The sequence below is a fragment of the Rhinopithecus roxellana genome, chromosome 13, assembly GCF_007565055.1.
Source record: "Rhinopithecus roxellana isolate Shanxi Qingling chromosome 13, ASM756505v1, whole genome shotgun sequence".
Taxonomy (NCBI): Eukaryota; Metazoa; Chordata; class Mammalia; order Primates; family Cercopithecidae; genus Rhinopithecus; species Rhinopithecus roxellana.
The window spans coordinates 113631415-113644163 of NC_044561.1; the positions used below are offsets into that span (position 1 = coordinate 113631415).

General features: G+C 45.8%; 1 protein-coding gene across 2 annotated transcripts in view; it reads right to left on the minus strand.

The window, feature by feature from the left end:
- Positions 1 to 1929: 1929 nt before the first annotated feature.
- The window catches only part of ZHX3 (zinc fingers and homeoboxes 3), an 89251-nt gene continuing 78431 nt past the window's right edge, over positions 1930 to 12749 (minus strand). Inside the window, exon 3 of one of the 2 annotated variants that reach the window (XM_030914554.1) lies at positions 1930 to 8671. In XM_030914554.1, the coding sequence (XP_030770414.1) occupies positions 8661 to 8671 (11 nt within the window). In that variant the 3' untranslated portion in view covers positions 1930 to 8660. The remainder of the gene's footprint in view (positions 8672 to 12749) is intronic. The other variant, XM_030914555.1, reaches the window with a different exon arrangement.

The window sequence follows — 12749 nt, forward strand, 5'->3', positions numbered from 1 at the left end:
AACCTGGGGAACGGACAGCTCTGCCTTTCTTAAGGCAGCTTTGCAGACCTGAGACTCACCTCTCTTGGGCTCTGTAAGACATTGCCTTTGCCTCTCACTGCAAATGTTTTGATTGTTTGTCCTAGTGGAAAACGTGCCAACTCTCAAGCAAATTTAAAGATCATTTTCACTTCAAGACTCCTCCAGACAGATCTGACAAACGTTGATTGACCCAGAAGGCGGAGTGTTGGTGGGGAAGACCCTCACTTGGGGCCGAATGCTTTGGCATCAGGAGTTGTTTGCCCCGTCTGACAAACGTTGATTGACCCAGAAGGCGGAGTGTTGGTGGGGAAGACCCTCACTTGGGGCCGAATGCTTTGGCATCAGGAGTTGTTTGCCCCGTCCCATGCTTGTAGGCCATGTCCCTACAGCGCGACAGCTCAGGTTTATGACCTGTGGAGTCTCAACCCTAACAGCACATGAGCACCACTTGGGAAGTGTCTGAAAAATGCTGGTACCTAGGGCCTTAGCATAGGTATTGTTCAAAACCTCCCAAGGTGATTTAAATGAGTTAGAGGGTTGAAAAACACTGATTTTGGCAGGGCAAACTAAAAGAGCAGGCAGGGCTGGGACAGGGAAGTCAGTGGTACCAAAAGGCAGATGGGCTCCCTTGGCGGGCTCCTTGCTCTCCTGTCATCACCGGTAGAACTTTCTGGCTGACACACCAGAGACAAGTAGACTGGGTTCAAAGTGACAGACCTTCACTTTCAACAGCATTGGCCCAGCAGACATGTACACATACAGGGCAGAGCCTACAAGGTCAGGGGCATTCTGCCCCCTGCCACAGGAAAAAGGCTGCCCTGCGGGAAGATGGCAGGAGCCGTTTCTGACCTCAGTTGAATATCTATGGCCATGAGCAGAAAAGGCAGGGGTCTCCCTCCTGACCGAGCACAGCTTGAACATCACCTGAGAGCTGGGCCTGGACCTAGAAACTTGTCTTTCAACTTGAGCCCATCACTCACCATATGAGTTCTGTTGAGGGCGGGCAGAAAGCAAGTAGGTTGAGGTTATCCCACCAGACTAACTCGGTGAATGAAAAGGTCATGCCTTCTTCACATTTTAATTAAATGGATCAAGCACAGTCTCAGCCTGCGACTCCTGTCTTCTCTGGGTACTTTAGTAATTCCCAGGGGACCTGTGCTTAGGGGTTACCTAGGCATTCTGTTCTCTGCCTGGAGGAACCCCACAGCAACCCCCTGGCTGGCCGCTCCTGTGAATCACCCACAGCGTCCCAAGTGAGTCACTGAGTCTACCCACTACGGCATTCAGCTGATTGGCTCTGCCAGTTGCATGCCAGTTTGGTCTAGTTTCCAAGGACCTGGCTTTTGGGGTTCAACACACACTGCTTCCCCATGACATAAGCTGGACTCTTATTCTGGTGTCCAGAATCACCGCCTGGCTCCACTGTAGATGATTTCATTTCCAAGGACCCTTTTTCCTTCTGCCCCAGGCCTTCAGGGCCACCCCAACAAAATTCAATGGCTTTGGGTCTTAAAAATATGGGCTTCAGTTTTGTTCCTCCAGAAGGCCCCTGGGTCCTTATGCATATTCACTAACACTCAACCCCGCTCCAGCAAATGACAGGCTCTGCTTTTCAGCACTCACAGGAACAGAAAAAGACTCGCTAGTGTCCTCTCACCAGATGACACCAGCTTTGACTGTTTGCCTTTGTCTATTTAGCATGATTTCTAACATATCACCGTTTTCTCATGTAGAAGCCAGTGCAGTGAACTCAGCAGTGCAGAAGACAGTGAGTTGGAACTTCTCTAGTGAGCCGAGGGAAACTGCCCCACCCATCCACTGGAGTTTAAGATCCACAGAAGTGGGCAAGAAGAAGTGAAATGTTTTTGGCTTTTTTCCTGACTCCCCCACAAAATAAGTCAGCAGATGTGAAATATATTTATGTTTTTATTTAGGAATAATCAAAAGGTTCGAAGTACCATTGAGGCCCATTTCAAATTGTACAAGCAATTTGTCCCTGTTCCCCTCCTTTATCCAAATCCAGATACAAAATCTAGGAAATGTGCAATTTGCATCTTAGAAATAGCAGCATCCCCACAGGGGACCTCATGAGGCCTGGAGATTCAGCCCCAAGAGGGAAACCCCACTCCTGCCTCGGCACGACCACAGTCCAAACCAAAGTTGGGTTCATTTTTTTGTTAAAACATTTACCCAGGGTAAAGAATTCCCATTCTACCAAGGCTTCAGTGATAGAGTATGCCGTTTTCGCGGTTTGGTCGCTCACCTGGCCATGACAGGAGAGGGGACCCTCTTGCAGAGTTTGGCTAAAGTTTCATTGTGCCTCAGAACAAACAAAAACAGGGCAGTTGCCTCTTGTTTAGCACCAAGATGATCACCTTTTCAGCCCTCTCTCCTGACAGCAGACTGCTCAACAGTCACTCCCCAGCCTTACACAGGGAACAAGGCTTTGTGCTGAAGACTAAAATGCAAATGGGTGCTAGAAAACCAGGAATCAAGACCCTGCCAGGAGGCATCTACAGGCCTTTGGCAACCTCCCTGACTTCCACAAAGGCTGCGCTCAGTACAACTCTCAATGAACAATGTCCAGCAGGGGAGAGAAGAAGGTGGGCGTGTTTTCTCTTTAATAACAATTATGGCACAATCTGACCCTCCTAACACTTCTGAACAAAGCAACTGCTCAGAAGCGCAGCGGGAACCCTCTACACAGGGGTGACTGCTTCTCCCCTGGCCCTGACCCAGTCTAACAGGGAACAACCCAGTTGCTGTGCTGGGTCCCTGATGGGGCCAGCGCCCACTCCTCACTCCTGCTGACAGTCTCATGTGGGGCTCTGGCCCTGTTTCAAGCAAACTGCAAGAATGAGACAAAACTGTATGGGCAGGAACCAGGGATGAGTGACAAGATCTCCCTAAACAAATTATAGGATTCATAGGTACCATGTGGTAGATTTTTCTTTTAAATGTATTTCTACTCGGGTTTGATTCTTGGGAAAGACCAAACACTTGTAGCTCTCTGAATTCAGTGACTAAACAACCTGACATTTCACCTTTAACTCCAGTCACATTCATCTTGTTTTTTTCTTTTTTCTTTTTTTTTGAGATGGAGTCTCGCTCTGTCGCCCAGGCTGGAGTGCAGTGGCACGATCTCAGCTCACTGCAACCTCTGACTCCTAGGTTCAAGCGATTCTCCTGCCTCAGCATCCTGAGTAGCTGGGATTACAGGCGCCCGCCACCACGGCAGGCTAATTTTTGTATATTTAATAGAAATGGGGTTTCACCATGCTGGACAGGCTGGTCTTGAACTCCTGACCTCAGGTGATCCGCTCACCTCAGCCTCCCAAAGTGCTGGGATTACAGGTGTGATCCTGTAATCCCACTGCACCTGGCCAAGTCACATTAATTTTGAATCATCCACTTATGGAAAGGAACAGAAGTTAAAAACTATTAACCAAGAAAAACTATTCATTAACACATACAGGTGCTCATCTGTGTGTGTGCGTGCGCGCGTACACACACACACACATTTCAAGCCAGTCTCCTGAAGGAAGAGACACTAATGGCAGGTGAATGCTCAGGCTCCTCTCAGTATCCTGGGGCTCACCACCTATCCAAGTGGACAGCAGGGAAGGTGCCTAGAGTCCCCACCAGAGCAGCTGCCTTCCTCCCTTCTCCCTTTGCTCGGCACCTGCCAGAGCAGCCACAAAAGCCAGGTTCTGAGGGCTGTGGAAGCTTGGGACCAGGAACGACAGGCTAGTAACTACGTTCTTCACCATCCTCAAAGTCCTGTGAACCCAAAGACAGGACTCGCAAAAACTGAGGAAGGGGGTGCTTTTCCCTGTCCTTGTCCCTATGATAACCAGGGTCTGCCTAGTCTCATCCCCCAGCCTCTGGGTTCCCTCCCCTGCTCTAGACTTCAGGGCAGTTAGAATGGATGACTCCTGCTGGATCTAGGGCTAAATAGAAACTTCTCTGTCATATCTTCAGTCTGATGAAGGACTGGGCCCCCATTCAAAGAGGTCAGATTCGTGGGTAGGCAAGAGCTCAGGAATGAAGAACCAAAAAGGAGGCTCTCAGCCCTCTCCAAGGCCAGGTATTCTACGTACTCCCATTAACTTCACAACTAAGTGCAGATGCTCAGTGAATTCAGAGACAACTTGGTTAGCCCTGCCCTACCCTTCCTGGTGTCACCTGGCACTGGGAACACACAGATTGCAGCAGACACCTGTTGGTTCCATTTGCACTCAGAGCAAACCAAGCAGCACCTTGATTGCCACGTTTCATCCAGCCACTCTGTCAAAATCAAAACTGGTTGCCTCACCAGCCCTGGTGTGGCATGGCCCAACCATGTCCCTGCCCCATTTAAATGGCCAGAGAAAACTACATGGTGAGTAGATTAGGTTGAAGCCTTGCTTGGGGAAGGGACTTGAGCACAGAAGAAAGGCTTGAGCTCCACAACTCCCTGCTTGCTCAGACATTGAAGCCTTTCAGAGACCAAGTACTCCCCAAGCTACATGGGAACGGCCCCCTGTGGTCTGGGCAGGCTGGCTGAGTGAGAGAGGTCTGTGCTCTCAGGGAAAAGGAGAGAAGGAAGCTGGGTCAAGAGACCCTGAAGGGGAGGGTCCATGTCTGGAGTGCGGGGAACTGAGCCCTGCTGGCTACTTGACCTGGGTGGGCTGCTGGCTTTGCCCTGGAAGAGGTGACTATGTGGGCCTTCATGTGTCTACAGGATTTTTCTTCGCCAGCATATAACTACCTTGAGAATGGATGTGATATGTGAAAATTTAAGCTTAATACAAAAGCACGTCTTCTGCAAACGGTGAGTCAAACTGGTGAAATCTCCCAGGTAAACTCTGAGCAAGAAAAAAGAGGACGTGACTTTCGGAAAATCCCAGACTAGGTTTGGTTTTAAAATTTTCTTCTTGGCTGGCTCTCCTCTCCTGCAAGTTGCCTTTATCCACTTGGGGTGTGATATCTGAACTGAAAAAGCTGCACCAGTCTGAGGATACTGGTCCAAGAAGAGACAAGACCAGAGACTATGAGGCTCAAGCAAAGAACATCCACACAGCATCCAACCAGAAAGGCCAGTGTCCTTCCTCTATAAAAGGCAGCCAGGGACAGATGTCCCAGAGCCAGGAGGGAGAGGGAGAGAACACAGCACCTGCCACTAGGCCACTGACTGAGCAGGATAAAACCCACAAGGACCACATCTCAGGCTAGAGAATATACAAATTTCCTGGTGGGACAGCCTCCCAAGGCCAGCTGGAGATGAGACCACTAGTACATGTGGGAGCCCACAAGGCACTACCCAATGTTCTGTCCAACTTCCTCCTTGTGCTACTAGAGAGCAGAGTGTGGAGTCCTTGTCAAGGTGCTTTGGTCCACCTGAACAGCTGCCTGTCACTCAGCCAAGAGAAAGGAGCTTTAAGTTGTACAATCACTGCCAGACCTCAAGGCCCTGGCAAGCCATCCAACTAGGGCGTTTTCAGGAACCCAAGATTCTCAGAAATGATACTCCTCCCCTCCCAAAATAAAAAAGCTTCTTTATAGTCAAAAATGAAAACAAGTAATCAAAATATACAAAGCACATGTATCAAATTTAAATTTCCTTTATCAGAATGATGATCTGGTTCACCTATGAGAACTGGATCTACAACCCCATGTAAAAAACAGGTACAGGACATCAGCAACAACAACAAAAAACAATAAAAGATGATTTTACTATCTCTGACGAGTCCAACTGCATACAGAGAAAACGGATAAGATTAGCCACTTTTTATAGGCTTTTTCTTCAGGAGAGACTAACCTCACCCACCTCTCAACTCTGCAGCCCACAGATGCCTTCTACTGAAGGCAACAACAAAAGTTAACCCTTGGCAGTGTGCAAAACCACAATGAGCTGTCCTGTGACAGAGCTACATACCTGGCTGCTGCCATCCCACATCCCCCACTGCCACTGGGCTAGCATGGGTGTGTCTCTGTGCACGATTGGCTGCATTCAGGGTTTTGCCCCCAAACCCTTGAGTACCTCCTACAATGTCCCTTTAAGCACCTGCGTGGTGATGCCTCCCTCATCATCGCTTTTGATCACCTTTCAAGGATAAGGTCCAGACCATACTCACTCACTCTCATCCAAGAGCAGAGGAAGAAGGATCTGTCCAGACTGCTGGGCTCCTTAACATGGGCATTCTTGCCTTTTGTGGTGTAGCCCTGGCTGTTGGGCAGGGCTAACATCTGTAAGAAAAACATACCAGGGCAGGCAGCACTGTACTTTTCCACCTGAAAGATGAGCTAGTGCCCATGGCTGGGTCACTCTAGGTCCTGCATGAACTTGTCCACCAACTGTGTTTTGCTGTTTGGTTTGTAAGTTAACTGTGAATACAAGTAACCAAGAAAATCCTCTCCATAGACCAACTTCAGCCAGTGCATGCAGGGCTCTGGAGGTGATGCCAGCAGGATCTGGAGGTGAGGCACTGGGTGGTTTCTCAGACACCTGGAGATGGCTTCGGCCTGGGCCACCCCAGACGCCTAGTGCACTGGTGCCCCTCCAACACAGGCTACTTCCCCAATACCCATGTGCCACCAAGTTTCTCAACTGCACATGCCAGATGCACATGAGAATCAAATGAGTATTTATACTGTGTGTGTGTGTATATATATATAAATTAATCTGCATGTATATAAACATTAAAAGGAGAAATTCCAAGTGTCTGTTCTCTGAAGGAAAGCAATCACTCGCCATTCTTGGCAATTCCTCAAAGGTTTTTGAGACCAAAAATCTTCACTCCCCAAATTAAGAATACAAAAATAGGCTGCGAAACTTGCCAAGTATTCACAAGTCCCTGTTTGAGACAAATAAGATGTGGTCCCTATTGGGACAGGGAGGGCGGAAGATGACACTTTAGAAGAACACGATTTTGGTTTCCAAAGCCAGCCCTCTCCTAGAAGGCAGAGGGGCCACCGCCATGCTTGTCCTTGGAGCCACATAAGCACGGTGCCCTGCCAGGTCCAGTTCCCTGGGTGGGGGAGGACAGTCCCTGAACCACCACCAGTGCTTCTTGCCCAAAGCCCTTGCCCTCTCTGTGGGGTCTTCTAGCACTGTCACCCAGTCCAGCCCAGGAGGCATCTGTGCCCACGAAGCCTGGTACCTGTGGCTTGGCACTCTGGGAAGCAGGTGGTTTCTAAGACGTGAGTGGAGCTACAGGTGGACAGGTTTTTAGTTCGCCCCTCTTTACCAGCTACTCTCAGAGCAACCGGTCTTGGGGAAATTGAGGATTTACCATTTAGTACAGCTCTGTAAGCAAGTTTTCTAATTTTCAAAGGCACCCTTTCCTGTAATTTTCTCAATTCAAAAAAGGACATGAGGGTTAGGCTAAAGTAGAGTTCTTGTTTCCAAGTTTGGGGATATACATATAGAAGTTTAAAAGCATCCTCACAAGGACCAGTGATGCCCAGCACCCTCGGGCGGGCATCCAGCACACCAGCCAGACCAGGGTGGGAGCCAGGGGCATTCTGGGTGTTCTGCCAGGGATCCCTGCCTGCAAGTCTTTGTGCTAAAGACCACCCTATCTCTGATAATTCCAAGAAGTCAACAAATCCCTCCAGCCTTCACCCTTACTAATGGGCCAGTGTGTTATTCCTTCCCAAACCATAGGAGGCTCTGAAATGAGTGTGGAGAAAGGGCTCTGAAAACTGCAGAGGTCAAATCTACAGGCTGTGGCTACAGACTTCCACTTACATCCCTACCCCATTTCTTTTTTCCATATTTCTCTCACTCCAAACATGTCTAGATAAAAAAAAAAAAAATGCAGGCACATAGGTCAGCACATTAGGCTTAACAACAAATGTTTCTTTAGTTGATCTGATAACTGAAAAGTTATGGTCCACGATTCAAACTCCCATGAAAAAGCAGAATTACAGTAACAACTAAAGAGAGCGGTAAAGCATCCAACACTACTCACATTACCAGTCCATTTTCTGAGCTGAGGGTTACAGCAGGTTCTGAGTAGCCCACAGGCAAAGCAAGCCTGGCATGAAAGGTAGCCAGTCACCATTTAATGCAGCAGAGATCTCTTCAAAGGTATTGCTTCATTGAGGAACACAAAGGGGGCACAAAGGGATTCCAGATGTAGCTTTGTGTCTATAACCTCCCTGTCTGACTGTGGAAGGTGAGGGGCATCTGTGACCCAGCAATCCCCAGAGAACAGACACAGGTCATTTTTAGAGATGACATAAATGACAATGCACTGCTTGGCTAACCAAAGTTTCTATGTAATGACAGTGTTGATAATCTGATGTTTTATTTAACATATAGAGGTGGATGTGTATGTTAAAAGCTTGATTCTGTGTCTATGAATATGACTATGAAATCTGAACTATTTTATCCATTGGAAGGTAAAGGAAAGGTCCTACATTGTGGGAGGAAGAACTGATGAGAACCCCATCTTGCTTGCTGCTTGCTTGGTGGTGGACAGGCCGAGGGTAGCGGCAGGCTCTGGGCTGTCAGCGAGGACTCCGGAAGCTCTCCCAGGTGCTCAGCAACCAGGCATGGGAACAGCATGTGGCAGCAGAGAGTTGGGTTTGGCTCTTCCACGTGGCAGGCGGTTTCCCAGACTGGCCAGTCCTTCACATTAATCAGACCAAATTCAGTCTGTTTCTGAGAAGAAAACACATGCCTATCACTCCACGGCAGCTGCCACCTGTGTAGCCCCCAGGGCAGCCTGGTCCTTGCTATACCAGGGTGGCGTCACTGGCTTTGAGGACATCTTAATTCCAAGAGCAATGCCCTTCTGCCACCCACTCCCCCACCCTCCAGCCTGAGGGAATGTGGGTTAAGGACAGGATGCTGGCTCAACCTTGTAAGGCCATCAGACTCTGACAGACCCCGCTAAACCCTAGGCCTAGCAGCTGGAGCAGCGGTTTGGCCTCTCCAGGCCCACTAAATCCCCCTAGCTCCCCAGGCTTCTGCCACCACCGTGTCTCTGGAGTCCCGTCCTAAAATGCTTCATCCTGCCCTCTCCTTCCAGGCTCTCCAGAACATACTGTTCCAATGTAACAGCAGCTGGGTCTAGTTCTGATATGTATTCTACATATGTCTTCACTTCAACCCTAAAGTCAAAGTCAAAGTAAGGCTGATATCCGAGAGGTCCATCATCTGTGATTCATACAGAAGTGGTCTTTAATTGCAGCTGGCTGAGAAAGCCATGAGAAACCAGGTACAGATAAACAGACCAGCCCTTCCTGTACCCACAGTTACCTGTCTCAGACAGAAGAGGACAATGCCAATGGCATGGCCACCCCCTGCCATTCCTGCTCTGTCCCACAAAGGACAGCAACATGTCACTTTGTGTTGGATTTAGTAGCTGAGGGGAGCCAATGCTTGTGATTCAAATCCACTCATCACATTTCCATGTTGACTTTAAGGAAAAAACCATGGTAAAATATAAATAACATAAAATTTACCATCACAACAATTTTAAGTGTACAATTCAGTAGCATTAAGTATATTTACAATGTCATGAAACCATCATTCTATTTCCAGAAATTTTTCATCATCCTAAACAAAAATTATATATCCATTAAACAGTAACTCCCCATGTCCTCCTCCCCATAGCCCCTGGTAGCCTCTACTCTACCTTCTATCTCTACGAATTTACCTGTTTAGACGCCTCATGTAAGATGAACGGTACAGTGTTTGTCTTTTGTGTCTTGATATTTCACTTAGCAAAAATGTTTTCAAGGCCCATCCATGTTGTAGGATGTATCCGAATTTTAGTCCTATTTTGGCTGAATAATATCCTACTATATGTATACATACCACATTTCGTTTATTCATCTGGTGGTAAGTACTTGAGTTGTTTCCACCTTTTGGCTACTGTGAATAATGCCACTACGAACACTGGTGTACATGCATATGTGAGTCCCTGTTTTCAGTCCTTGGGGTGTATATCTAGGAGTGAAATTGCTGGATCATATGGTAATATTCTATATTCACCTTCTTAAAGAACCACAAAGTTGTTTCCCAAGGGGCTGTACCATTTTATATTCCCACCAGCAATGCACAAGGGATCCACTTTCTCCACATCCTCCCAACACGTTTTCTCTGAGTGTGCGTTTGTAACAGCCATCTTAAGTGTGAAGTGGTATCACACTGTGGTTTTTATTTGCATTTCCCTAACGCCCAATGTTTGTCTTTTCATGTACTTATTGGCCATTTGTATATTTTCCTATGAGAAATGTCTATTTAAATCATTTGCCCATTTTTGAATTGGTTTTGTTGTTCAGTTTTAGGAGTTCTATATATATTCTGAATATAAATCTCTTATCAGATGTATGATTTTCAGTTATTTTCTCCCATTCTGTGGGTTCTTTAACAGTGTTCTTTGAAACACAAAAATTTTAGATTTTGACATAATCCAAATTATCTATTTTTTTCTTTTGTTGCCTATGCCTTGGGTGTCATACATACAAAATCATTGCCTGGCCAGATGGGGTCGCTTGTGCCTGTAATCTCAGCACTTTGGGAGGCTGGGGAGAATTGCTTGAAGTCAGGAGTTCAAGACCAGCCTGGGCAACATAGCGAGATCCTGTCCACACACACACAAAATAGTAATAAAATTAGCCAGGTATGCACACTTGTAATCCTACCTACTCAACAGGCTGAAGTGGGATGACTGCTTGAGCCCAGGAGTCTGAAGCTGCAGTAGCTTTGATTGTACCACTCCAGCCTAGGCAACAGCACAAGACCCTGTCTCAAAAAAAAAAAAAAGTAATAATTGCCTAATCAAAAATCTGGAAGGATTCTGTTTTCTTTCTTCTAAGCATTTTATAGCTTTAGCTTTTTTGTTTAGTTCTTTGACCTATTTTAAGTAAATTTCTGTATATAGTACAAGGTAAGAGTACAATTTCATTCTTTTGCACGTAGATATCTAGTCTTTCCAGCACCTTTTGGTGAAAAGACTCTTTTCCCATTGAACGGTCTTTGCGCCCCTGTCAAAAATCAATTGACCATTACGTGGGGATTTCTGGGCTTTTTATTTTATTCCATTGGTTCTATGTCTCTCCTTATGCCAGTACCACACTGTTTTGATTACTGTAGCTTTGTAGTACAATTTGAAATCAAGTGTGTGTGACTCCTTCAACTTTGTTTTTTCTCAATTTGTTTTGTCTATTTTGGGTCCCCTGAGATTCTATATAAACTTTAGGATGGATTTTTCTTTTTTAATTGATAGTTTACATATTTATGGGGTACATGTGAGTATTTTTTACATGCACAGAACGTGTGATGATCAAGTCAGCATATTTAGGGTATCCATCACCTTAGTATTTATTATTTCTATGTGTTGATAACATTTCAAGTCCTCTCTTCTAGCTACTTTGAAATATACAATATATTGTTGCTAACCATAGTCACGCTAGTCTATTTAACATTAGCTATTAAACTAACATTTGTTTCTTCTATCTACTATAAGTCTATATCCGTTTATCAACCTTTCTTCATTTCCCCCTTCTACTCTCACACCCTTCCCAGCCTGTGCTATCTATCATTCTATTCTCTAGCTCCATGAAATCAAGTGTTTTAGCTGCCACGTATGAGTAAGAACATGTATTTGTCTTTCTGTGCCTGGAATATTCCAATGAACATGACCTCCAGTTCTATTATTTTTTGACTTTTTAATAATAGTCATTCTAACTGGGATAAAATGATATCTCATTGTAGTTTTGATTTGTATTTCCCTTTTGTGATGTTGAGCATTTCTTAATATACCTATTGGCCATGTTCATGTCTTCTTTTGCGAATTATCTATTCACGTCTTTTGCCCCCCAACCAAGACCCTCCCCCCAACCTTTTTTTTTTGGAGATACGGTCTTGCTCTGTCACCCAGGTTCTGGAGTGCAGTGGCACAACCACAGCTCACTGCAATCTCAACCTCCTGGGCTCAAGTGATCTCCCCACTTCAGCCTCCTGAGTAGCTGGGACTACAAGTATGTGCCACTACACCCAGCTAATTTTTGTATTTTTTGTAGAGATGGGGTTTCACCATGTTGCCCGCTGGTCTCGAACTCCTGGGCTCAAGTGATCCACCTACCTCGGCCTCCCAAAGTATTGGGATTATAGGCATTAGCCTCTGTGCCCCGCCTTTTTCCCAACTTTTTAATATTTTTTTTTGTTGAATTCCTTACATATTCTAGATATCAGTCCTTTGTTGGATGAAGAGTTTTGCAAATACTTTCTCCCATTCAACATGTTTTCTCTGTACTCTGTTGATTATTTCCTTTGCTATGCAGAAGATTTTTAGTTCAATATAGTTCCCTTTGTCTATTTTTGTTTTAGTTATGTTTTTCAGGTCTTAGCCATAAAATCTTTGCTCAGACCAATGTCCTGAAGTGTTCTGCCCTAAGTTTCCTTCTAGTAGTTTCATAATTCAAGGTCTTATATTTAAATCTTTAATCCGTCTTGAGTTGACTTTTGTATATGGTGAGAGATACAGGTCCAGTTTTATTCTTTTGCTTATGGACATCTAATTTTCCCAGCATCATTTATTGAAGACGATGTCCTTTCCTCATTGCATGTTCTTGGCACGTTTGTTGAAAATCAGCTGGCTGTAAATATGTGGCTTTATTTCTGGGTTCTATTTTCTTTTCCTTTGGTCTGTGGGTGTATTTTTATACCAATACCATGCTGTTTTGGTTACTATAGCCTTGAGATATATTTTGAAGTCAGGTAATGTGAT